This window comes from Oncorhynchus clarkii, chromosome 5, assembly GCF_045791955.1.
Source record: "Oncorhynchus clarkii lewisi isolate Uvic-CL-2024 chromosome 5, UVic_Ocla_1.0, whole genome shotgun sequence".
Classification (NCBI taxonomy): domain Eukaryota; kingdom Metazoa; phylum Chordata; class Actinopteri; order Salmoniformes; family Salmonidae; genus Oncorhynchus; species Oncorhynchus clarkii.
The window spans coordinates 7,485,331-7,513,033 of record NC_092151.1 but is presented as its reverse complement, the minus strand read 5'-3'; the positions used below and the strand labels follow the sequence as shown (position 1 = coordinate 7,513,033).

At 45.3% G+C, this 27,703-nt stretch overlaps 1 protein-coding gene across 2 annotated transcripts in view; it reads left to right on the top strand.

The window, feature by feature from the left end:
- Positions 1–12,628, top strand: part of LOC139408283 (multivesicular body subunit 12Ba) — a 45,768-nt gene extending 33,140 nt beyond the window's left edge. The window contains exons 8-10 of one of the 2 annotated variants that reach the window (XM_071151989.1): positions 8,193–8,248; positions 8,512–8,571; positions 11,255–12,628. In XM_071151989.1, the coding sequence (XP_071008090.1) occupies positions 8,193–8,248; positions 8,512–8,571; positions 11,255–11,341 (203 nt within the window). In that variant the 3' untranslated portion in view covers positions 11,342–12,628. The remainder of the gene's footprint in view (positions 1–8,192; positions 8,249–8,511; positions 8,572–11,254) is intronic. The other variant, XM_071151988.1, reaches the window with a different exon arrangement.
- Positions 12,629–27,703: the final 15,075 nt, after the last annotated feature.

Sequence of the window (27,703 nt, the reverse complement as noted above, 5' to 3'; positions counted from 1 at the left end):
TTATCCCTCAGTTTACTCTGAAGTCCCCTGTGGTAGCTACCCCTTAAGGAGTGTTATCCCTCAGTTTACTCTGAAGTCCCCTGTGGTAGCTACCCCTTAAGGAGTGTTATCCCTCAGTTTACTCTGAAGTCCCCTGTGGTAGCTACCCCTTAAGGAGTGTTATCCCTCAGTTTACTCTGAAGTCCCCTGTGGTAGCTACCCCTTAAGGAGTGTTATCCCTCAGTTTACTCTGAAGTCCCCTGTGGTAGCTACCCCTTAAGGAGTGTTATCCCTCAGTTTACTCTGAAGTCCCCTGTGGTAACTACCCCTTAAGGAGTGTTATCCCTCAGTTTACTCTGAAGTCCCCTGTGGTAGCTACCCCTTAAGGAGTGTTATCCCTCAGTTTACTCTGAAGTCCCCTGTGGTAACTACCCCTTAAGGAGTGTTATCCCTCAGTTTACTCTGAAGTCCCCTGTGGTAACTACCCCTTAAGGAGTGTTATCCCTCAGTTTACTCTGAAGTCACCTGTGGTAGCTACCCCTTAAGGAGTGTTATCCCTCAGTTTACTCTGAAGTCCCCTGTGGTAGCTACCCCTTAAGGAGTGTTATCCCTCAGTTTACTCTGAAGTCACCTGTGGTAGCTACCCCTTAAGGAGTGTTATCCCTCAGTTTACTCTGAAGTCCCCTGTGGTAACTACCCCTTAAGGAGTGTTATCCCTCAGTTTACTCTGAAGTCCCCTGTGGTAACTACCCCTTAAGGAGTGTTATCCCTCAGTTTACTCTGAAGTCCCCTGTGGTAACTACCCCTTAAGGAGTGTTATCCCTCAGTTTACTCTGAAGTCCCCTGTGGTAGCTACCCCTTAAGGAGTGTTATCCCTCAATTTACTCTGAAGTCACCTGTGGTAGCTACCCCTTAAGGAGTGTTATCCCTCAGTTTACTCTGAAGTCCCCTGTGGTAGCTACCCCTTAAGGAGTGTTATCCCTCAGTTTACTCTGAAGTCCCCTGTGGTAGCTACCCCTTAAGGAGTGTTATCCCTCAGTTTACTCTGAAGTCCCCTGTGGTAGCTACCCCTTAAGGAGTGTTATCCCTCAGTTTACTCTGAAGTCCCCTGTGGTAGCTACCCCTTAAGGAGTGTTATCCCTCAGTTTCCTCTGAAGTCCCCTGTGGTAGCTACCCCTTAAGGAGTGTTATCCCTCAGTTTACTCTGAAGTCCCCTGTGGTAGCTACCCCTTAAGGAGTGTTATCCCTCAGTTTACTCTGAAGTCCCCTGTGGTAACTACCCCTTAAGGAGTGTTATCCCTCAGTTTACTCTGAAGTCCCCTGTGGTAGCTACCCCTTAAGGAGTGTTATCCCTCAGTTTACTCTGAAGTCCCCTGTGGTAACTACCCCTTAAGGAGTGTTATCCCTCAGTTTACTCTGAAGTCCCCTGTGGTAGCTACCCCTTAAGGAGTGTTATCCCTCAGTTTACTCTGAAGTCCCCTGTGGTAACTACCCCTTAAGGAGTGTTATCCCTCAGTTTACTCTGAAGTCCCCTGTGGTAACTACCCCTTAAGGAGTGTTATCCCTCAGTTTACTCTGAAGTCCCCTGTGGTAGCTACCCCTTAAGGAGTGTTATCCCTCAGTTTACTCTGAAGTCACCTGTGGTAACTACCCCTTAAGGAGTGTTATCCCTCAGTTTACTCTGAAGTCACCTGTGGTAACTACCCCTTAAGGAGTGTTATCCCTCAGTTTACTCTGAAGTCCCCTGTGGTAGCTACCCCTTAAGGAGTGTTATCCCTCAGTTTACTCTGAAGTCCCCTGTGGTAGCTACCCCTTAAGGAGTGTTATCCCTCAGTTTACTCTGAAGTCCCCTGTGGTAGCTACCCCTTAAGGAGTGTTATCCCTCAGTTTACTCTGAAGTCCCCTGTGGTAGCTACCCCTTAAGGAGTGTTATCCCTCAGTTTACTCTGAAGTCCCCTGTGGTAGCTACCCCTTAAGGAGTGTTATCCCTCAGTTTACTCTGAAGTCCCCTGTGGTAGCTACCCCTTAAGGAGTGTTATCCCTCAGTTTACTCTGAAGTCCCCTGTGGTAGCTACCCCTTAAGGAGTGTTATCCCTCAGTTTACTCTGAAGTCCCCTGTGGTAACTACCCCTTAAGGAGTGTTATCCCTCAGTTTACTCTGAAGTCCCCTGTGGTAGCTACCCCTTAAGGAGTGTTATCCCTCAGTTTACTCTGAAGTCCCCTGTGGTAACTACCCCTTAAGGAGTGTTATCCCTCAGTTTACTCTGAAGTCCCCTGTGGTAGCTACCCCTTAAGGAGTGTTATCCCTCAGTTTACTCTGAAGTCCCCTGTGGTAACTACCCCTTAAGGAGTGTTATCCCTCAGTTTACTCTGAAGTCCCCTGTGGTAACTACCCCTTAAGGAGTGTTATCCCTCAGTTTACTCTGAAGTCACCTGTGGTAGCTACCCCTTAAGGAGTGTTATCCCTCAGTTTACTCTGAAGTCCCCTGTGGTAGCTACCCCTTAAGGAGTGTTATCCCTCAGTTTACTCTGAAGTCACCGGTGGTAGCTACCCCTTAAGGAGTGTTATCCCTCAGTTTACTCTGAAGTCCCCTGTGGTAACTACCCCTTAAGGAGTGTTATCCCTCAGTTTACTCTGAAGTCCCCTGTGGTAACTACCCCTTAAGGAGTGTTATCCCTCAGTTTACTCTGAAGTCCCCTGTGGTAACTACCCCTTAAGGAGTGTTATCCCTCAGTTTACTCTGAAGTCCCCTGTGGTAGCTACCCCTTAAGGAGTGTTATCCCTCAGTTTACTCTGAAGTCCCCTGTGGTAGCTACCCCTTAAGGAGTGTTATCCCTCAGTTTACTCTGAAGTCCCCTGTGGTAGCTACCCCTTAAGGAGTGTTATCCCTCAGTTTACTCTGAAGTCCCCTGTGGTAGCTACCCCTTAAGGAGTGTTATCCCTCAGTTTACTCTGAAGTCCCCTGTGGTAACTACCCCTTAAGGAGTGTTATCCCTCAGTTTACTCTGAAGTCCCCTGTGGTAACTACCCCTTAAGGAGTGTTATCCCTCAGTTTACTCTGAAGTCCCCTGTGGTAACTACCCCTTAAGGAGTGTTATCCCTCAGTTTACTCTGAAGTCCCCTGTGGTAGCTACCCCTTAAGGAGTGTTATCCCTCAATTTACTCTGAAGTCACCTGTGGTAGCTACCCCTTAAGGAGTGTTATCCCTCAGTTTACTCTGAAGTCCCCTGTGGTAGCTACCCCTTAAGGAGTGTTATCCCTCAGTTTACTCTGAAGTCCCCTGTGGTAGCTACCCCTTAAGGAGTGTTATCCCTCAGTTTACTCTGAAGTCCCCTGTGGTAGCTACCCCTTAAGGAGTGTTATCCCTCAGTTTACTCTGAAGTCCCCTGTGGTAGCTACCCCTTAAGGAGTGTTATCCCTCAGTTTACTCTGAAGTCCCCTGTGGTAGCTACCCCTTAAGGAGTGTTATACCTCAGTTTACTCTGAAGTCACCTGTGGTAGCTACCCCTTAAGGAGTCTTTGGATGTCGTAAGATGGATATGTTATGGATTCAAAGAGAGACATCGTATGGTGAGCCAGAGAGATGGACCCCCCCCCCCCCCAGTACTGGGCGACTCAATTCTTCCATACTCTCTCATACTCTATTCTACATCTAATTTTCACTTAATGAGCTATGTACCGGGAGTGGTAATACAATCTAATAGGGGTTTCTTTGTACTCCTTATAATTGGCACATCAAAATAAACAAAACGCTTGAGTAGATGCAACACTGACACATGAAATCTCCCCTGGAGTTGCGCGTAGGAAACCCTTTGGGTAAAGCAGGCCATTTTTTGAGTTTTACCCAAAAGTTTTCCTTCTGTTCTCTAAACTCCGGGTGACCCCCCCCCCCCCCCCCCCCCTCCCCCTGTACAGTTGAGAAAGGCTGCGAAACCAACCAACCAATGACCGCGCCACTCATCAACACTGCAGTAGACATCAGTTTACTTCGACGGATCTCTTTCATTACTCCCACGTTGTTTGACCGGATGTGATGTCGGGTCGGGAGAGAAGCCTAGTAACCAATTAAGACGAGACATAACTGTCAGTCGGGTGAGAAGCCTAGTAACCAATTAAGACGAGACATAACCGTCAGTCGGGAGAGAAGCCTAGTAACCAATTAAGACGAGACATAACCGTCAGTCGGGTGAGAAGCCTAGTAACCAATTAAGACGAGACATGACCGTCAGTCGGGTGAGAAGTCTAGTAACCAATTAAGACGAGACATGACCGTCAGTCGGGTGAGAAGCCTAGTAACCAATTAAGACGAGACATGACCGTCAGTCGGGTGAGAAGTCTAGTAACCAATTAAGACGAGACATGACCGTCAGTCGGGTGAGAAGCCTAGTAACCAATTAAGACGAGACATAACCCGTCAGTCGGGAGAGAAGCCTAGTAACCAATTAAGACGAGACATGACCGTCAGTCGGGTGAGAAGCCTAGTAACCAATTAAGACTAGACATGACCGTCAGTCGGGAGAGAAGCCTAGTAACCAATTAAGACGAGACATAATCGTCAGTCGGGTGAGAAGCCTAGTAACCAATTAAGACGAGACATAACCCGTCAGTCGGGAGAGAAGCCTAGTAACCAATTAAGACGAGACATAACCCGTCAGTCGGGTGCCGGCGACGGTCCCCCTTTTGGATAGCCGCTGAAACAGATATCAGCCATTTTAAGGAGATGCACCTGCCCTTTTTTTATTATTTTATAATTTGACCCTAATAATTGTAGCTCTGAGAACTCAGCGCCACTTTCCAATTAAAACCTACGCTGGCTCCTTGACGGAGGTCGCAGTAATGACACCCCTGCAGCATTAGAGGCTGAAACTGACAGGTGAGTCCCCGAATGAATTAAACATGAGGTGGGTTACAATGAGAAGCGGAAAAGCCTCAGACAGAAGTTGTCTTTTGAGGGGAGGAAGGGGGAAGGGTATTCGAGGCTTGTAAATGCTCAGTGTAATTTACATATTCATCTCTTTGCCGTTCAGCCTTATCGAGAGCTCACCCCACTCCTGGTGACGTCTCTAAAGCTAAAATAGCAGTGACAGACGAGGGTGCGCTTCATTTCCCCCAGGATTTATGACTTGTGTAATTTAGGATATTTTATTAATACGCTTAGACGATTGATCCCCCCCCCCTCGTCACTCTGTGTGGAATACGCTTAATAGTTCCAGATGACGCCTGGCTCACTGATTATGGAAAAGACTTTTCTTCTTCTCTACTTCCTCCCATTATTTATTTTTTGCTCTTTTTTAAAAATTGAGTTTCATCCTTTCGACACACAAGTTTTAGTTCACTATTTACACAGGGAAAAGGATCGCCTTTTGACAGTTGAGGTTTTCAGTCAAATCCATCCGGATATTTGGGATCATTAGAATGGAGGAAATAAAAACAAATGACATCGTAGAAGTACACATTTGAGGCACCGTGGGCTCTAAGCTTATTATCCAAACACATCCCCAAACTCCTCGTCTCAAATCCTCCTCTTGGTTTTACACTTTATTAGTCAAAAAGCACAAGTAGTCAACAAGCTACATGACACAACCCAGATGTGCCACAACAGGTCTCCATCACCTTCAGTTCAGTATGCCTCATTGGCCCTCACTACATCTCCCATAACCCCCTGTTTTTCGGGTTGCAAAATTCTACTTACTTTCCCAAAAGTTTACCAGAAGTCCTGGTTTGGGTTGGAGAATTTCTGTATTCCTTCCTTATTCTCATCATTTCAGTTTTCTTCCAACCCGAATTTCTGGAAAACCGTGGAATTGTGGGAAAGTTACCGGAATTTTGAAACCCTACCCCTGTTGCAACACATGGCCTGAGGAGACGGCGACATACTGTCCATCCATCCCATCCCATGGAGGAGTGTGGCCGGGCTATACATCCCCAGCTAATTACAGCCAGATGAAATTATGCCCTCCACATCCAAGCCATTTAAAGACAATTTATAAAGATTCATCATCCTAATGTCCCTTAAAAGATCTTCTGCGGGTTATTTAAGTAAGTTATTAATGAGCTTCTAATGCTCTGCTTGAAGGAAGCGGCCTTCCTTCCTTGTCTCCTCTCCTTAGTTGATCTGAAATGGGGGGGGTTCTATGCCCTACAGAGTTTTAAGGTTAGTTAGGAAGGACGAGGCACTAGACAAGGAGGTTGAAGGATAAATCTGTTTTTGTTTGGATGAGATTTATTTACATGTTGTATTATATTGGAGGAGTAACATCATACAAATTAACAATTGACCTGTGCCAGCTTGTCACGTGTCAACAGGTTTAAAAGGGATTGTTGAATGTATTTAGGCTCTTTCATTGGAGAATTCTCTCTCTGTCTTCACCCCATCCTCACCTCTAACCCCTGGCCTTCACCCCATCCTCACCTCTAACCCCTGGCCTTCACCCCATCCTCACCTCTAACCCCTGGCCTTCACCCTATGTCATCCTGAACCTCTAACCCCTGGCCTGCACCCCATGTCATCCTGAACCCCTGGCCTACACCCCATCCTCACCTCTAACCCCTGGCCTGTACCCCATGTCATACTGAACCTCTAACCCCTGGCCTTCACCCCATGTCATCCTGAACCTCTAACCCCTGGCCTGTACCCCATGTCATCCTCACCTCTAACCCCATGTCATCCTGAACCTCTAACCCCTGGCCTTCACCCCATGTCATCCTGAACCTCTAACCCCTGGCCTGCACCCCATGTCATCCTGACCTCTAACCCCTGGCCTGTACTCCATGTCATCCTCACCTCTAACCCCATGTCATCCTGACCTCTAACCGCTGGCCTGCACCCCATGTCATCCTGACCTCTAACCCCTGGCCTGTACCCCATGTCATCCTGACCTCTAACCCCTGGCCTGTACCCCATGTCATCCTGAACCTCTAACCCCTGGCCTGTACCCCATGTCATCCTGACCTCTAACCCCTGGCCTGTACCCCATGTCATCTTGAACCTCTAACCCCATGTCATCCTGACCTCTAACCCCTGGCCTTCACCCCATGTCATCCTGACCTCTAACCCCTGGCCTTCACCCCATGTCATCCTGACCTCTAACCCCTGGCCTTCACCCCATCCTGACCTCTAACCCCTGGCCTGTACCCCATGTCATCTGTACACGATTTTAAATAAGATTTCAATTTCAGAAGTGTGATACATGCAATCGTTGATGGTCAGAAGGCCTGTCATTTTAAACGTGGTGAAGACTACATTACCGCAGAGGGGAGGTTGTAATTAACACTTTAGTCTGACGTCTTCCGTTTAAACACACACCCTGTTTTATACTCATTCAGCTGAACCAAAAGCCATACACTGGGGTCAAACTCAAACTTTGGTCAAAGAAAACTATGCAGGCCTGAGTTTTTTTGTTTTGTTGTTGAACGATCATCACGGTTCCACATTTATAGCTAAGCCTTCACGCCTCAAGACCAGGAATTTGTCCTCGGAGCTAAAGAGCTATTTAAATAGAGTTTTTTAATCTAGTGTATATATTTGGTTCCTTTGGAGATGTGTTGGGACTTGAGGGAGGTTGATCAGCAAGAAGGCAACAGTCCCAGTGGCCTCTGCTGGGACTTGAGGGAGGTTGATCAGCAGGAAGGCAACAGTCCCAGTGGCCTCTGTTGGGACTTGAGGGAGGTTGATCAGCAGGAAGGCAACAGTCCCAGTGGCCTCTGTTGGGACTTGAGGGAGGTTGATCAGCAGGAAGGAAACAGTCCCAGTGGCCTCTGTTGGGACTTGAGGGAGGTTGATCAGCAAGAAGGCAACAGTCCCAGTGGCCTCTGTTGGGACTTGAGGGAGGTTGATCAGCAGGAAGGCAACAGTCCCAGTGGCCTCGACGGAACCTTCTGACAGAGGGTTTTAGGTGTTAATACCTCATTTTAGGGGTTGGTTTATATTTGTCCTGTTACAAGTTTATAATGGAAATGTATTTTTTTTGCATATCCCAACTCCTCCTGTTACACCCTCAGGGAGTGAAGTAACATCCAGGGTCACCATTATACAGCGCCCCTGGAGCCATTGAGGTTAAGTGCCTTGCTCAAGGGCACAGCGACAGATTTTTCACCTCGTCAGCTCCGGGTTTTCAAACCAGAAACCTTTCGGTGACTGGCTCAACGCCCCAACCTCGAGGCCAGACATTTGTATCTTGTGGCCGTAATGAGTCTTCTTTGTCTCTTTCAGCAATGGATGGAGTGCCTTTCATGATCTCTGAGAAGTTTGCCTGCGCTTCCAATGATGTGAGTCTGTCTTTCGGGTTGGTTCACTCACAAAATGTAATCTTGACTGTTGAGCATCATAGTTGTGACGAGAGAACTAAATGCAACGGGCAATATTCTTGCCTCTGATGTAGATATCAGCTTGATAAGATTGTTGCTCAAGTGTGTGTGAAACTGGTTGATGAAGAGTAGGCACAGACTGAGAGAAGAAGTCTGTGTTCCATGCATTCAACATGCTCGCTCAGCCTGTCAACTTCCTGTCCTGTCGGCCATCTGTATTGCAGCTGCAGCAGGTGGATCTGATGGGCATCACAATCAAGTCGCTGACGGAGATTGAGAAAGAGGTGAGTACACCGTCTCACCCCGGGATAACTCGTACTAGCCTGGTTCCAGATCTGTTTGTGCCGTCTTGCCAACTCCTGTGGTCGTTGTCATGCCGAACACCATAGCAGTTGGCAAGACTCCACAAACCGAGCCTGGGGACCAGGCTAAACTCACACCGCCATGTTCACTGACATATGACATCATCGACTGCCTTCAAAACGGGTTCTAGCATTTTGATAGAGGCAGGGTGATCACACGTCTTGTTGATTATGTAAAAGGGGCTTTACACGTGGAGTTTAGAGGGGCTTTTCAGGCAGAGATGAGCCGTCTCTGAATTAAACCACACCCAAGCCTCTCTCTGTCAGAGCACTGAGCATGGCCAAGGGTGTGTTTGTCCCTCTTTTAAAAAAATAATAAACGAGCAGACGTACCTAGTGCGCGAGGGCTCAAAGTAAGTCGTAGTGTCTAATCCACATGATCAGTGGAATGGAAGGAACCCAGAGAAAATGAGTTCAATAAGTATGGAGAGGAGGTGCATAGCTTATTTGTTAGTGCTTTTGTGAAGGCAGCTTTTTCAGCAATGTTGTTCCTCTGTATTTCTCCATCTGTCCACTAGAGGCCTGTAATTTGACCTATTTCACCCTCTACTCTCTACTCAAACTGTGCAGTTTGCCCTGTGGAAGGGTAGCATACAGTAACTAAGGGAAGACATTTTGAGTAAATGAAAAGGCATGATCCAGTGATGAGAATGGATCCTGTAATCATATACAGCAGCCAATAATATTTTTTTTGGGGGGGGGGACTGGTGCTACATGCTTTTCTCCCCTCATTGCTTCGGATGGTGTCGGTTCCAGCCATTAGGCTCCCATTTCCCCAGTGACTAGAGGAACCTGCGAACATAAGTAATTGGTGTCTCTTTTTAAGTGTTGATTAGCCCACAATTTGAGTTGACGTCTTCATCCTGTGGGGGGGGGGAGAGATGATGGACGAGGGATGAGGGAGATGATGGACAAGGGATGAGGGAGATGATGGACAAGGGATGAGGGAGATGATGGACAAGGGATGAGGGAGATGATGGAAGAGGGATGAGGAAGATGATGGACGAGGGAGATGATGGACGAGGGAGATGATGGACGAGGGAGATGATGGACGAGGGAGATGATGGACGAGGGAGATGATGGACGAGGGAGATGAGGGACGAGGGAGATGAGGGACAAGGGATGAGGAAGAGGATGGACAAGGGATGAGGAAGAGGATGGACAAGGGATGAGGAAGATGGTGATGAATTGCAGGGATGAGGAAGATGATGGACAAGGAATGAGGAAGATGATGGACAAGGAATGAGGAAGATGGTGATGAATTGCAGGGATGAGGGAGATGATGGACAAGGGATGAGGGAGAGGATGGACAAGGGATGAGGAAGAGGATGGACAAGGGATGAGGAAGAGGATGGACAAGGGATGAGGAAGAGGATGGACAAGGGATGAGGGAGAGGATGGACAAGGGATGAGAAAGATGGTGATGAATTGCAGGGATGAGGGAGAGGATGGACAAGGGATGAGGGAGAGGATGGACAAGGGAACAGACATAAAAACAAATGTCTTAACCTGGAATGTCGGCGAATGAACATAACAGAGAAACAATATTGTCTCAACCACATACCGATCGGACCAGGTGAGTCTCAGTTGAGACGATAGACCGGACCGGGTGAGTCTCGGTTGAGACGATAGACCGGACCGGGTGAGTCTCGGTTGAGACGATAGACCGGACCGGGTGAGTCTCGGTTGAGACGATAGCCCGGACCGGGTGAGTCTCGGTTGAGACGATAGACCGGACCGGGTGAGTCTCGGTTGAGACGATAGACCGGACCGGGTGAGTCTCGGTTGAGACGATAGACCGGACCGGGTGAGTCTCGGTTGAGACTAACCCTTGTTTCAGTAAGGTAATAAATAAAGGGTCAGGGTTAAGACCAATACAAGATGCTTTGTTGAATCTTGATCTGCTGTGGTACCATACAGCGTGTTGTATGTATGTATGTATGTATGTATGTATGTCTGTTCTCTACAATTGCTTTTCAAGCCATGAATTGGTGCGGTGGGAATACCTGCTTGTTTAACCTTAGTCCTGTGGTATGGAGGAGATCTGTCAACTAGTAGTCACACACCATCACCTAGTGCCCTGCTTTCTTACCACACAGCAAATCAACTGAAATCATTTCATTTTAAACTTGGAATGTAATCTCTTAGTTGAATTGTTTAGTTCAGTTTGTTGTAATAGATCTTTGGGGGGGAGTCGTTCAGGTATTACAACACACTGTTGGCAGTCCTCTTAGCCCAAAACACTATTAATCTCTCTTAATCTCTCTTAATTCAACATTTTAATAAGCATTTGTTTGGATTTAAATGAGTTCGATTTGATTCCAGACCTCAAGCATCTATCAGTGGGGGACGACATTGTATTTTTGTGGTGGATAGAATTTGTTTTTGCTTGTGCTGGTTTCCGCCACAAGGGGGAATACTTTGACCAAAAATCCAGTCAGAGACTGGTAACTGCATGAGACTAATGGGTGGCCCTAACTGTTTTCAACGGTGTGTTAAACAAACGCACTAAATATGTTTTATAAATGTATTTAATGTTGTCCTGATGATAGTTGATGACGTGTTATCTTTCTTTCCATCTCTCTCCATCTACCTTTTCTCTCAGTACGAGTATAGTTTCCGCACAGAGCACAGCGCAGCAGCGAGGCTTCCCCCCAGTCCCACACGGATCTCCCTGGGCTCTGAGGCCTGAGCCCCCCCCCCAGTCCCACACAGATCTGAGCCTCCCCCCTCCTCCCCTCCAGAGAGACCTGAGCCTCTCCCTCCTTCTCCCTCTTCCCCTCCAGAGAGACCTGAGCCTCTCCCTCCTCCCCTCCAGAGAGACCTGAGCCTCTCCCTCCTCACCTACAGAGAGACCTGAGCCTCTCCCTCCTTCTCCCCCTCCAGAGAGACCTGAGCCTCTCCCTCCTCCCCTACAGAGACCTGAGCCTCTCCCTCCTTTTCCCTCCTCCCCTACAGAGACCTGAGCCTCTCCCTCCTTTTCCCTCCTCCCCTACAGAGATCTGAGCCTCTCCCTCCTTCCCTACAGAGAGGTCGGAGCCTCCCCCAGTCCTCCAGCAGGAGAGGAGGAGAGACTCACACTACTACTACTACTACTACTGAGAACCATCCCACACAAACCAAGCCAGAGAGAGAGAGAGTGACAGAGGAAACTAGGTCTCCCTCTCTCCCTTTGGCTTGCCTCCTCCCTCCACTCCTCCCCGCCTCCCTCCACTCCTCCCCGCCTCCCTCCACTCCTCCTTGTCTGCCTCCCTCCACTCCTCCCTCCCTCCACTCCTCCTTGTCTGCCTCCCTCCACTCCTCCCTCCCTCCACTCCTCCTTGTCTGCCTCCCTCCACTCCTCCCTGTCTGCCTCCCTCCCTCCACTCCTCCCTGTCTGCCTCACTCCACTCCTCCCTCCCTCTACTCCTCCCTGTCTGCCTCCCTCCACTCCTCCCTCCCTCCACTCCTCCTTGTCTGCCTCCCTCCACTCCTCCCTCCACTCCTCCCTGTCTGCCTCCCTCCACTCCTCCCTCCACTCCTCCCTGTCTGCCTCCCTCCACTCCTCCCTCCCTCCACTCCTCCTTGTCTGCCTCCCTCCACTCCTCCCTGTCTGCCTCCCTCCACTCCTCCCTCGTCTGCCTCCCTCCACTCCTCCCTAACCTCCACTCCTCCTTGTCTGCCTCCCTCCCGCCACTCCTCCCGTCTGCCTCCCTCCACTCCTCCCGTCTGCCTCCCTCCACTCCTCCCGTCTGCCTCCCTCCACTCCTCCCGTCTGCCTCCCTCCACTCCTCTCGTCTGCCTCCCTCGACTCCTCCCGTCTGCCTCCCTCCACTCCTCCCTCCCTCCACTCCTCCTTGTCTGCATCCCTCCACTCCTCCCTCCACACCTCCCACTACTCCTCCCTCCACTCCTACCAAACAAAACAATAAGGTCATTGGGACAGCTTGGTCCACTGTCCAAATGGATGGTCCTTTTTCTTTTGAAAAAGAAAAAAAAATGAACAAACAGAAGTCCTTTGGTTGCCCAGTCGTTTCTTCTTCTTTGTTTTTAAAGTTCAGTACTGCTTATTTGAAGAGGGAAACGATCCATGGTAAAAAGGGACCCGTTGATGCATTAAGGCTTTCACAGACGTGTGATCGAGACGAGCTCCGCTGTGCATTCAGGATGGAAAGACCTGTGAACCTGATGGTTGTGTGATTTTGGACCCTTGGTGGTTAAGGGAGGAGAGAGAGAGAGAGCAAGGCTTGCCCATTCAACCCATGAACCATAGTGGCAGAGGCACCAGTTTAGTCTAGAAATTTGATCCATCCCTCCTTTCGGGAAATTTTAAAGCACCCACAGAGACTTGGAATGGTTGGAACAAACCGTGCTCTATAATACCCTATTGGATATAAGCAGTGCGTAACCCCCTGGTCTCGCCTTCGTTCCATTGGTCTTCTATGGATATTTCTGCATCAAAGAGCAGCTTAGCCAGTCGTTGACTACAGCCCCCCCACCCCACCCCCCTGTACACTAGAGGAGCCAGCTTACATGTTACTGTAAAATAAATGGCCTCCAACAATATTGATTTGGACAGTTCACCAAATGCTTTGAGAATGTTATTTTCTCTCGTCATTCTTTGTGAGTCATTTCAGTTGTTCTTACTCTTTGCCTCGGCTGTTGTGTCACGTTTCAACGACTCCATCGATGTGCTTTCTGGTCCGAGACACTCCTTGGATTAAAATCAGAACCACTAGTAAATGGACTGTTACAGTCGGTAAGGTCTTGCCGTTAGCTGGACGATACACCACTGTTTTTTGTTTTTTTCAAAGCCAGATGTTTGCATCTGTTACCAGTTTCACTGTGGCTTTACTCAGTCTTTTGTCATGGTTTTAGTATTTCTTATCTTTTAAAAGCTGTATTTTCTATTTCTCGCGGAGTGAGTTTGACAGAAACGTACTGTTTTGTTTTGAAGGAGCCAGTTACCAATGAGAGCCCTGTCTTTCTCTAGTCAGGTTACAATGGCCAGCATTGTGATAGTATTCATTTGCCACTTTCATTTTTTTATTAATAATGAGCTAAATTAGATTTTTAAGTGTTTTAATTACGTGTATAATATTGTGTTTTGAACTAAATGGGATGTTCTTGTATCAAGAAGAACACACTTAATAATTTGGGCTCAAGTAATGGTCTTTTGTTTCACGCATAAAGCTGATATGTGTGGTCTTCTAAACGGTCTGCTTTTTTTTTTGTATTTTCAAAAACGACTAATTGTAATTTAACAAAGTGTTCCTGATGTTTTGCCTGTCCATTTGCATAGGGGTAGGGGTGGGGCTATAACTAATAACACCCCCATCTCCTCAGTTTTCTCCAAACTCTTACACAATGCCCTCTAAACCTTGGGGTTGTGTTCACCATATCAAAAAAAATGTTTTGCAACAGGGAACAACTGAAAGCCGTGTTCAGTACCTTCCGGTTTTAAAAAACCGTTCTCTCTCTGTTGAACACGACCCACCTCACACACTCCAAACTATCAGGAAACACATCTTCTGCGATAGTGTTTTTTTTCAAACACTTTAGTCTCTTTTTGTTTGTTTTTGTCTTATTGCCTCAACTGTGCTACAACCAACTGTGATCAAACCACTCATTGATACGACTTTTAGTTTGTTGTTGTTGTTGTTGTTGTTGTTGTTGTTGCTTGTCATTCTTTTACCCACACATGCTTGATATTGATGGTATTCATATTGAGAACGTTTTTTTTTATTATTTTATTTTTTTCTACAACAGTATTTGTCTTAAATGGCATCCAGGGTTGCTCCTTTTCGACATTAAGCTTTTTAAACACTGCCTAGAAAATCTGGTCAACTCTGGAGAACCTTTTTTATTTTCTAGCATTCCTGGTACTGATGTATTCTATCGCTGTAGTTTTTAAGCATCCAGTTTCAACATAATTTAGTTGATCTTTCTATGCTTGGCAGAAGTTGTTTCCTCAGAGCAGCTCTTGGTGCCCTTTGGGGGAAAAACAGCCCCTTTATTTTCTCTTTGTCTAATTGCTCATTTAAGGCCTGAGGAGTATTCTGACCCTTCTCTCCCCAGAATAATTGACCAATACATTTCAGTGTTGTATTTTTCAGAAAATCAACACACAAAAAAAGGTCAAATCAATGTAAAAAAAAAGAAAAAGAAAGAGATGGATTGTGTTATTGCACTGCCTATATATTGTGATCATGCTAGTAGCTTAGCTAGTTCAACTAGACCAAACGTCCATTCAAAAACGATGCTTTGTAAAATGCTCCCACGTTACGGCTTGTTTTGTTCTGCCTGCATCATGGTAACCTACACCTGTACTTCTACATCTGAGCTGTGTCGTGTAAATATCTTCAGATGGTCATGATAAAAAATACATTGTTAACTAATATGATTTGTCTGTGTATTAACATTTTAATGTGAGATCAAGTTCAGTCCTGTTGTTGTTTTCAACATGGACTCCTTTAAGACAGCCGCGGATTCCTTCCAGCTATGAGAGAGTGTTCAACCAGTTGTAGCTCAGCTGGGATTTTTAAATGTTGTTTTGATTTGCAACTCATCTCTCCTGGATGGAGTTTGGGTTATCCTACTTTGAATGATTCTCATCCCACCATTAAACAAAACTTAAGTTGACGACGAGAAGCTTCCACCGTTTATATTATTAGTTAACACTAAAATATACATTTGAGGATTTAACTAACAATCGAAACACCCAAACAACGTGAAGCTCTGTACTTCCGGAGGTAGAGCCTGTACAATTTGATGTTTGTCTTCCTGGGAACTCTTAATTTGTAAATGCTTGTGAATTCATTATGGCTCTGCGGATCCTGTTGGTGATAACTGATGTTTTAAAAAGGTCAATTTTGGACCCCAAAAAAAGCAACAAAAAAAATAACATTTTAAAACTATAACTGATCAATGCACGATCATACCAGGTAATTTACTGCTTAAACAAAATGGGTAAATAAGATATTTGGCTACAGAAAGGTACATTTCTTACGGATCTCAACAGCTTCCGTCCAAAAACAAATCCTGTGAAATGATGTCAACACATACTGGAGGAGTTACTAACTACGAGTGGCTAGCTTAGATAACGAACTAGCTACGTCTGGAGGAGTTACTAACTACGAGTGGCTAGCTTAGATAACGAACTAGCTACGTCTGGAGGAGTTACTAACTACGAGTGGCTAGCTTAGAAAACGAACTAGCTACGTATGGAGGAGTTACTATACGACTACGAGTGGCTAGCTACGAGTGGCTAGGAGGAGTTACTAACTACGAGTGGCTAGCTTAGATAACGAACTAGCTACGTCTGGAGGAGTTACTAACTACGAGTGGCTAGCTTAGATAACGAACTAGCTACGTCTGGAGGAGTTACTAACTACGAGTGGCTAGCTTAGATAACGAACTAGCTACGTCTGGAGGAGTTACTAACTACGAGTGGCTAGCTTAGGAGTAACTACGAGTGGCTAGACTCCTAGCTACGTCTGGAGGAGTTCCTAACTACGAGTAGCTTAGATACCGAACTAGCTACGGTTCCTAACTACGAGTGGCTAGCTTAGATAACGAACTAGCTACGTCTGGAGGAGTTACTAACTACGAGTGGCTAGCTTAGATAACGAACTAGCTACGTCTGGAAGAGTTACTAACTACGAGTGGCTAGCTAAGTCTGAAGGAGTTACTAACTACGAGTGGCTAGCTTAGATAACGAACTAGCTACGTCTGGAGGAGTTACTAACTACGAGTGGCTAGCTTAGATAACGAACTAGCTACGTCTGGAGGAGTTACTAACTACGAGTGGCTAGCTAAGTCTGGAGGAGTTACTAACTACGAGTGGCTAGATTAGATACCGAACTAGCTACGTCTGGAGGAGTTACTAACTACGAGTGGCTAGCTTAGATAACGAACTAGCTACGTCTGGAGGAGTTACTAACTACGAGTGGCTAGATTAGATACCGAACTAGCTACGTCTGGAGGAGTTACTAACTACGAGTGGCTAGCTTAGATACCGAACTAGCTACGTCTGGAGGAGTTACTAACTACGAGTGGCTAGCTTAGATATCGAACTAGCTACGTCTGGAGGAGTTACTAACTACGAGTGGCTAGCTTAGATACCGAACTAGCTACGTCTGGAGGAGTTACTAACTACGAGTGGCTAGCTAAGTCTGTCGCGGGCGTTCCTTGACCAGAATGACACGTCGATGAACCACCAAAGGCACACCCCATTTCTGTTTGAAAATTGATAAAGACGTGTGATGTTAGACCAGTTTTTTTTTTTTCATGGCCAAAGTCCAGTCTTTAAAAGACCAACCTTGTATCCCAGTTGCAAAACCTAATCTGTTAGGGATCAAACAGTTCAAATCAATATGGACCTATTATTATTATGGCAGTCTTATGTTAAAATGTTTACCCTGTGTGTCATTGAGGTGTATTTGTTTGTGTGTGATTACACACAGAGTACCAACCAAACGACTGGTGACTAATCCACAGGACCAACCTTTTTATTTACGGTTTCTCAGAAGCATCCTACATTTGATTTTAATTTCAACCCACTGCTCTTCATTACTTCCTTCCATTCTATAAATGTTATTTTTAGTTTTTTTAAGTTTTTTTTTTTGGTGGTCGGTTCGCTCCCTCAATCATTAGTTATCCGGCAGTGTGCAAACATGCGGGTTCTCTCATCTCGGTACCACCCCAGTCGTTTTAATGGCGACTAGTAAAACAACAGAGAGAGACCTCCTTAACTAGCTACTTCAAAACCCACAAGTTACTTTCCTCTCAAGATGTGTCGGCAACAGAGAAATCTGGCACGCACAGCCCACTGTCACCAAATTGTACCTGTAACGGAAGCAATTTGTCCTTTCCCTGGATATAGACTACTTTTAATCCCATTTTTTAAGAGATATTTACCATCTTTATTAAGACATTTAATCAGAAACGCGGAGTGCCTGTCATGATGTCATATACCTGCCAAGACCTCTGTTGTCTTTGACTTCTGATTCCTCTCCATTTTGTTTTTTTTTTGTCACCAAAAATAGAAATCTTCTTTCATCTTATCCGATGTGAGTTTCTGCAGAGAATGGACTAGGGTCCCATGGAAATGACATGGAAGTTTGTCAGGCAGACTTTTGCATGTTGCTTGTATGCCAGCGTACTGGGTTAAGGGTAATGGTACCATGGATTACTTTAGTCAATGTCAAGTCAGTGCATCTCTTCAAAATGATAACTAATTATAAAAGAAAGTAATTGTATCATTTGTATTAATTTATTTAACATTGTCTTTTAATATTGACAAATCAGTGTGCTTGTTTGTTTGTCTGTCTGTCTGTATTAACACATTTTGAATAAAACTTTTAAAATGGTGGCTGATTTGTCTCTGATTTTAAAACAAGAGATATGTTGACTAAATTTAACAGTAAGATTGCAATTATATCCAGTGCTGTGACAGTATTTTGTCAGACGACCAGGTACAACCCGCCCCAGCACATTATGTATGGTTTTTCTGTAATGCATCATGGGGGTGTTGTGGTCTTTCGTACACTTCTAGAGAGAAAAAGGTCTTGGAATAAAGATTTCACTTCAATTCAACTACATCGGATTACACCTTGCACCACATTGTGACACTTGTTTCATTTTAAAAACATGGTTTAAACTATAATTTTGATATCATGGATGGTCGGTCATTGCATCAGCCCTTGCTGGATAGTGCTCTCTCTATGAATTTGAGTGGTTACCTTTTCTCCAGCCCTATTCCTTAGCTTTTTTTTTACCAAAACAGTGGTGGTTTGACTGCATTATTGTTTGAACTGCAGATTGCAGCTTTAAAATACAGTGTGAAAGTTGTCTCAATGTCTTCAAACTGAACTTGGAGCAACGGATATCAAAACAAAATACAAAATGGCATCTCACTTTTAATCTTGTTCCCTACTACTTAACCAGAAGGGTCCCATTTAGGTAAAAAAAAAAAAAAAAAATCTCCCCCTTTCATCCTCAAGGTTTCTGCTGGTGGCCATGTGAGGCCGATTAGGACGATTGGGTTGTGATGACGCAAGGTGTGAGCTGATCCCTCCCTCTGATGGGCAGATGTTGAGGAGAGATGACCGGCCAGGCTCCGGCGTTGCCTTGGGAATGTCATTTAAGTGGCCGGAGCAGGAAAACAAATGGATTCCTTTCTGGTGAGATCAAAGGAGCGGCCATCGCGCAGACTCCTGGGGAACCTGCCTCCCTAACTACCCCCCGAGGAGGGTGGTTGTTTGATGGTTGGGGGTGCGATGGGAGGGGTCAGGTTTTGGGGAAGGTTGTTTCTGGCTTGTTTTTTTGCTCTCTCAGGACCAGGTTGTTGCCGGGTGACGCTCCCTCAGGACCAGGTTGTTGCCGGGCGCCGCTCCCTCAGGACCAGGTTGTTGCCGGGTGACGCTCCCTCAGGACCAGGTTGTTGCCGGGCGACGCTCCCTCAGGACCAGGTTGTTGCCGGGCGACGCTCCCTCAGGACCAGGTTGTTGCCGGGCGCCGCTCCCTCAGGACCAGGTTGTTGCCGGGCGCCGTTCCCTCAGGACCAGGTTGTTGCCGGGCGCCGCTCCCTCAGGACCAGGTTGTTGCCGGGCGCCGCTCCCTCAGGACCAGGTTGTTGCCGGGTGACGCTCCCTCAGGACCAGGTTGTTGCCGGGTGACGCTCCCTCAGGACCAGGTGGTTGCTCAGAAAATGAGAGGGATCCATGATGAAGTGGCGTTTTGTCTGAAACGATGGTTGAGGGCCAGCAGGTGGAGTTCCTCTGAGCCACTGTCATGGAAGATGTCATCCTTTCTCTGTCAAAAGTTTAATAACTAACTATTGACTGACATAGTTGGACAAGTAGTAATGGAGAAAACATCAACAGCATAGAAAATAAGTAATTGTATGAATGTTTAAAACCTTCAGACCGGTATTCTGTGTGTCTTTCAGTGACATCCAATGATTTTAATTGATGAACCCCCTGAGAGGTTATTGAGTCATGACACCTGAGATCATTTGAGGCAATGCCATTCTTAGTTTAGAGCAGGGCTGTCCATACATTTGCAGGAAAGAGTGGCCAGGATATGGCCAATTGAAAAGAGAAGGTCTCACGACAGGTGTGCTGACACTGCACACCCTTGGAGGTGCTATGCTTTCTGGACATTTTATAGCCGTCTTTCTCCTTTCATCAGAGCCAGATGTGCTCCGTAAAGGGCTGAGCATCCACAAGGGAAACTAGGGCTGCCAACATGAAGACGCTAACGCTTCAAGGGGGACAGGAGCCAACAGCTATCAGTTATTCATGGAAAAAGTCAGCGTTACACAAAGTAAAACAGTAATATCTGGTCAGCTTCCACAACTAAGAGGGCGAAGTGTGAGGCCAAACTTCTCTACTGTTTTGTGTTTGTCCCACTGCTATCATGCTGCAGCAGGTCCATGCAGATATCTATCGCTGTGACGTTTAGCACCGCGGCTGTTTTATCTGCAGTGTAACGCGTGGCAACGTCGTATCCAATGAGTCTCAGTTCAAACTTAAAAGGGATAGTTTGAAAAAATATAGTGTCTTTTGGAAAGTTTTCAGACCCCTTGACTTTTTCCACTTACATTACCACTCACTTTCCACTCACTTTCCCCTCACTTTTTCCTGTTACATTACATTACAGCTTTATTCTAAAATTTGATTGCTGAGTTTGTTTTAAACATTTAATCTACACACAATACCCCATAATGACAAAGTGAAAACAGGTTTAGACATTTTTGCATATATATAAAAAAAAACATGCCTTATTTAGATAAGTATTCAGGCCCTTTTGCTATGAGACTCGAAATTGAGCTCAGGTGCATCCTGTTTCCACTGATCATCCTTGAGTCCAACTGTGGTAAATGCAATTGATTGGACATGATTTGGAAAGGCACACACACCTGTCTATATAAGATCCCACAGTTGACAGTGCATGTCAGAGCAAAAACCAAGCCATGAGGTCAAAGAAATTGTCTGTAGAGCTCTGAGAGAGAGAGGATTGTGTTGAGGCATCTGGTGAAGGGCACCATTCTTAAATGAAAGACGTTTGGAAACACTAAGACTCTTCTTAGAGCTGGACGCCTGGCCAAACTGAGCAATCGGGGGAGAAGGGCATCGGTTAGGGAGGTGACCAAGAACCTAATGGTCACTCTGACAGAGCTGCAGAGTTCCTCTGTAGAGATGGGAGAACCTTCCAGAAGGACAACCATCTCTGCAGCACTCTACCAATCAGGCCTTTATGGTAGAGTGGCCAGATGGAAGCTACTAATCAGTAAAAGGCACATGACAGCCTGCTTAGAGTTTGCCAAAAGGCACCTAAATGACTCTCAGACCATGAGAAACAAGATTGAACTCTTTGTCCTGAAAGCCAAGCATCACATCTGGAGAAAACCTGTCACCATCCCTACGGTGAAGCATGGTGGTGGCAGCATCATGCTGTGGGGATGTTTTTCAGCGGCAGGGACTGGGAGACTAGTCAGGATCGAGGGAAAGATGAATGGAGCGAAATACAGAGAGCTCCTTGACGAAAACCTGCTCGAGAGCGCTCAGGACCTCACATTGGGACAAAGGTTCACCTTCCAGTAGGACAACAATGCTAAGCAAACACAGCCAAGTATACACAAGGATAGGTAGGAATAGAACGGTTGGAAAAATAAGAGGTAGTGGGTCGGTTAGTTGGGAAACTACATTTTACACAAAGAAAAGAGAAACGCTTGTATGCTGACATTTCATTTCCATGGCAAGATACTCAAATAGTGCCTCTCTCTCTCTCTCTCTCTCTGTTTCTGTGTCTCTCTCTCTCTTTCTGTGTGGTCGGGATGAGTAAGACAGAAGAGATGGATTGTCAGGATGTTCTATTGTCAGTAATTACTCTAAAACTAATGCGATGGCCATCTCAGTCTCTGGACTTTTACCTGTGTTTGAATTGAAGAAGGTAGTTCCTAGGTGGATGGATGCCGCATTGAACAGGTTCCAATCATTTTGACCCTTTTTTTAAAAGATTTGTTTTATTACTTTTGTTTAACAAAATCTCTCTGAGCGATTGTATTTGTAAAAACGAATACCTTTTGTTTGTTTTTTTGGAGCATACAATATAGCAGTATTTATTTATTTTTTGCTCATTATTCAAGAGTGTCGATAAATATGGACCTGGCTGAACATCATCCAGGTTTCGTGCAACGTGTCACACTCACCTGGATGATGCATGTCAGTCCCTCTGTGCCAATGTGTTCACCACACATCTTAGCACAGTAGCAAGGTTAAGAGTGCATCGTGACAATTGGCAGGGATGGAAAGACTAGCTTTTTTAATTAATGTTATCAAAAACGCATTGTAATGAGGTTTACTCGCTAGCCTACAAGAAAAATAAGTTTACGAGTGAACTAATTATTGAGTAAAATTAGTCATCTAACTAACCCTTTCTCAAATCGTACAATCAGGCCTGTAAGTAATTGTGATTCCTCGTTACCACTGTCATACCGTCGTCATGGAAAGAAAGTGGGTGAATTGCTGTCACAAGTTTACAATGAGCTCCAAAGACAGCGGAGTTCCATTAACTTGTATCTTTTATGGTTGGTGGGACTCTTTTGAAGCTTGCGTTTTTCTATTCGTTCCAGAACACAGCAAATCCCCCTTCGTTTTCATAAAGAGCAGTCCGTTTAAAGCGAGCCAAGGGGTGTCTCATCACAAAACAACATGCAAAAAGGGCCTGATATAAGAACTAAGCTCATGCATACATCAGTGAAAAGCAAAGGGTAAAGTTCTAGTCAGAGGCTAATGTTATGGACAGTTACCAGGGCTTCCGAGTGGCGCAGCGGTCTAAGGCACTACATCTCAGTGCTAGACGCGTCACTACAGACCCTGGTTCGATTCCAGGCTGTATCACAACCGGCCGTGATTGGGGAGTCCCAAGTGCGGCGCACAATTGGCCCTGCGTCGTCCAGGTCTGGATTTGGCCGATGTAGGCCGTCATTGTAGATAAGAATTTGTTCTTAACTGACTTTCGTAGTTAAACATTTGTTTTAAACGTAGTTGTAACATGAATGTGTAATTGCTCGCTAGATTGCATAATATATGGACATATTCAATAGTTTCTCTGTTATAGTGCGAGGTACCTTTCTGATATGTATAACTTAAGGCCATAATGTTATGCGTTTGATCATACTTTTCTTAATGTTTATTTTACAATTTTTACAATTCTATATTTACGTAGTCTAGTACAGTGTTTCATCTGAGTTATATGTAAGTTTAATAATGTTGCTTGTTGTGAAAAGTCTTGCCTAGAGGCATACAGACGTTTAAGTGTTAGTTTTGTCTCTACATGGAAGGTACGACGATTTGATAATTACCAGAGGATAGTGACAAATGACAGCATTCAATGCAAGTACAGAGGTACATGAGATCATTGGCGTGGCTCAGAGGAGCACAGAGGTACATGAGATCATTGGCATGGCTCAGACAAGTACAGAGGTACATGAGATTATTGGCATGGCTCAGACAAGCACAGAGGTACATGAGATCATTGGCATGGCTCAGACAAGCACAGAGGTACATGAGATCATTGGCATGGCTCAGACAAGTACAGAGGTACATGAGATCATTGGCATGGCTCAGACAAGCACAGAGGTACATGAGATCATTGGCATGGCTCAGACAAGTACAGAGGTAAATGATATTATTGGCATGGCTCAGACAAGCACAGAGGTACATGAGATCATTGGCATGGCTCAGACAAGTACAGAGGTACATGAGATCATTGGCATGGCTCAGACAAGCACAGAGGTACATGAGATCATTGGCATGGCTCAGACAAGTACAGAGGTAAATGATATTATTGGCATGGCTCAGACAAGCACAGAGGTACATGAGATCATTGGCATGGCTCAGACAAGTACAGAGGTACATGATATTATTGGCATGGCTCAGACAAGCACAGAGGTACATTAGATCATTGGTGTGGCTCAGGCAAGTACAGAGGTACATGAGATCGTTGCCATATTCAGAAAACCACCAAAGCTGAATTTACAAATCTGGATAATCCAAACAAATAACAAAATGTCATATGGACAGAATATAGAGTTTGCCTACGTAGCCACTGCTTGTGCTATAGACATCTGCTAACTTGACTGCCATTTTCCAACTGAAAAAAAACAAGCAAGTTAATACCTGATATTAGCATTTTTCAATTTCATGCCCAATTCATCCCAAGGTATTGTCTCTGCGTCGATAACTTTTGAAGTTACTTTGGTGTTTGGTTGGAAAATGCTAATGATACTGGCAGTGTCTATGTAAAAAATAAAAAGCTGAACATAGAATGATAGCCTCTAGTAGCCAAAAGGCCGTATTAGCAGGGGCAGCGCCGCAGAGGGATTCCACCATTCTAATATAGTCAACTGGGTGGAACTTCCAACTTCATTGGCTGATCCCTCCCTGGTGACCATGTTGGAGTCATGTCCAACCGGGTCATCAGGAGGGATCAGCCAAAATCATGAAGAAAATGTGCTACATTTAAATTGCGATCACAGACACTATAATGGCACAGATACAGTGCCTTCGTTAAGTATTCAGACCCCTTTACTTTTTCCAGGTTTTGTTAAGTTACAGCCTTATTCTAAAATGGATGACATTGTTTTTTTTTCTTCTCATAAATCTACACACAACACACCATAATGACATCACAATACCCCATAATGACATCACAATACCCCATAATGACATCACAATACCCCATAATGACATCACAATACCCCATAATGACATCACAATACATCACATAATGACCAAAGCAAAAAAACAGGTTTGTAGAAATGTTTGTAAATGTATTGATTTTTTTTTTTTTAAACTTAGTTGAAGTCGGAAGTTTACATATACCTTAGCCAAATATATTTAAACTCAGTTTCACAATTCTTTACATTTAATCCTAGTAAAAATCCCCTGTCTTAGGTCAGTTAGGTTCACCACTTTATTTTAAGAATGTGAAATGTCAGAATAATAGTAGAGAGAATGATTTATTTCAGCTTTTATTTCTTTCATCACATTCCCAGTGAGTCAGAAGTTTACATACACTCAATTAGTATTTGGTAGCATTGCCTTAATTGCTTAACATGGGTCAAACATTTCGGGTAGCGTTCCACAAGCTTCCCACAATAAGAGGGGGAATGGGTCAAAATTCACCGGACAGAGCTGGTGTAAGGCCTCCTTGCTCGCATAAAGCTTTTTCAGTTCTGCCCACAAATGTTCTATAGGATTGAGGTCAGGGCTTTGTGATGGCCACTCCAATACCTTGGCTTTGTTGTCCTTAAGCCATTTTGCCACAACTTTGGAAGTTGGTCATTGTCCATTTGGAAGACCCATTTGCGAACAAGCTTTAACTTCCTGATTTGATGTTTTGATCTTCACACTTCAGTGAGCAGGCCTTTCTAATCGACCTGGCCGGGGTATCATGGAAGGATATTGATCTCATCCCATCAGTAGAGGATGCCTGGTTTATTTTTTTTAAATGCCTTCCTAACCATCTTAAATAAGCATGCCCCATTCAATAAATTTAGAACCAGGAACATATATAGCCCTTGGTTCTCCCCAGACCTGACTGCCCTTAACCAGCACAAAAACATCCTATGGCGTTTTGCATTAGCATCGAACAGCCCCCGTGATATGCAGCTTTTCAGGGAAGCTAGAAACCATTATACACAGGCAGTTAGAAAAGCCAAGGCTAGCTTTTTCAAGCAGAAATTTGCTTCCCGCAACACTAACTCAAAAAAGGTTCTGGGACACTGTAAAGTCCATGGAGAATAAGAACACCTCCTCCCAGCTGCCCACTGCACTGAAGATAGGAAACACTGTCCCCACTGATAAATCCACTATAATTGATCATTTCAATAAGCATTTTTCTACGGCTGGCCATGCTTTCCACCTGGCTACCCCTACCCCGGTCAACTGCCCGGCACCCCCCACAGCATCTCGCCCAAGCCTTCCCTATTTCTCCTTCTCCCAAATCCAGTCAGCTGATGTTCTGAAAGAGCTGCAAAATCTGGACCCCTACAAATCAGCCGGGCTAGACAATCTGGACCCTTTCTTTCTAAAATGATCTGCCGAAATTGTTGCCACCCCTATTACTAGCCTGTTCAACCTCTCTTTCGTGTCATCTGAGATTCCCAAAGATTGGAAAGCAGCTGCGGTCATCATCCCCCTCTTCAAAGGGGGGGGACACTCTTGACCCAAACTGCTACAGACCTATATCTATCCTACCCTGCCTTTCTAAGGTCTTCGAAAGCCAAGTAAACAAACAGATTACCGACCATTTCGAATCTCACCATACCTTCTCTGCTATGCAATCTGGTTTCAGAGCTGGTCATGGGTGCACCTCAGCCACGCTCAAGGTCCTAAACGTTATCTTAACCGCCATCGATAAGAAACATTACTGTGCAGCCGTATTCATTGATCTGGCCAAGGCTTTCGACTCTGTCAATCACCACATCCTCATCGGCAGACTCGACAGCCTTGGTTTCTCAAATGATTGCCTCGCCTGATTCACCAACTACTTCTCTGATAGAGTTCAGTGTGTCAAATCGGAGGGTCTGCTGTCCGCACCTCTGGCAGTCTCTATGGGGGTGCCACAGGGTTCAATTCTTAGACCAACTCTCTTCTCTGTATACATCAATGATGTCGCTCTTGCTGCTGGTGAGTCTCTGATCCACCTCTATGCAGACGACACCATTCTGTATTCTGGCCCTTCTTTGGACACTGTGTTAACAACCCTCCAGGCAAGCTTCAATGCCATACAACTCTCCTTCCGTTGCCTCCAATTGCTCTTAAATACAAGTCAAACTAAATGCATGCTCTTCAACTGATAGCTGCCTGCACCTGCCCGCCTGTCCAACATCACTACTCTGGACGGCTCTGATTTAGAATACGTGGACAACTACAAATACCTAGGTGTCTGGTTAGGCTGTAAACTCTCCTTCCAGACCCACATCAAACATCTCCAATCCAAAGTTAAATCTAGAATTGGCTTCCTATTTCGCAACAAAGCATCCTTCACTCATGCTGCCAAACATACCCTTGTAAATCTGACCATCATACCAATCCGACTTCGGCGATGTAATTTACAAAATAGCCTCCAATACCCTACTCAACAAACTGGATGCAGTCTATCACAGTGCCATCCGCTTTGTCACCAAAGCCCCATATACTACCCACCATCGCGACCTGTACGCTCTCGTTGGCTGGCCCTCGCTTCATACCCGTCGCCAAACCCACTGGCTCCATGTCATCTACAAGACCCTGCTAGGTAAAGTCCCCCCTTATCTCAGCTCGCTGGTCACCATAGCATCACCCACCTGTAACACGCGCTCCAGCAGGTATATCTCTCTGGTCACCCCCAAAACTAATTCTTTTTTTGGCCGCCTCTCCTTCCAGTTCTCTGCTGCCAATGATTGGAACGAACTACAAAAATCTCTGAAGCTGGAAACACTTATCTCCCTCACTAGCTTTAAGCACCAGCTGTCAGAGCAGCTCACAGATTATTGCACCTGTACATAGCCCACCTATAATTTAGCCCAAACAACTACCTCTTTCCCTACTGTATTTAATTAATGAATTTATTTTGCTCCTTTGCACCCCATTATTTTTATTTCTACTTTGCACATTCTTCCACTGCAAATCTACCATTCCAATGTTTTACTTGCTATATTGTATTTACTTCGCCACCATGGCCTTTTTTTTGCCTTTACCTCCCTTATCTCACCTCATTTGCTCACATCGTATATTGACTGTATGTTTGTTTTACTCCATGTGTAACTCTGTGTTGTATGTGTCGAACTGCTTTGCTTTATCTTGGCCAGGTCGCAATTGTAAATGAGAACTTGTTCTCAACTTGCCTACCTGGTTAAATAAAGGTGAAATAAAAAATAAAAAGTCCTTTGCTGTTGTTCTGGGATTGATTTGCACTTTTCGCACCAAAGTACGTTCATCTCTAGGAGACAGAACGCGTCTCCTTCCTGAGCGGTATGACGGCTGCGTGGATTCATGGTGTTTATACTTGGGTACTATTG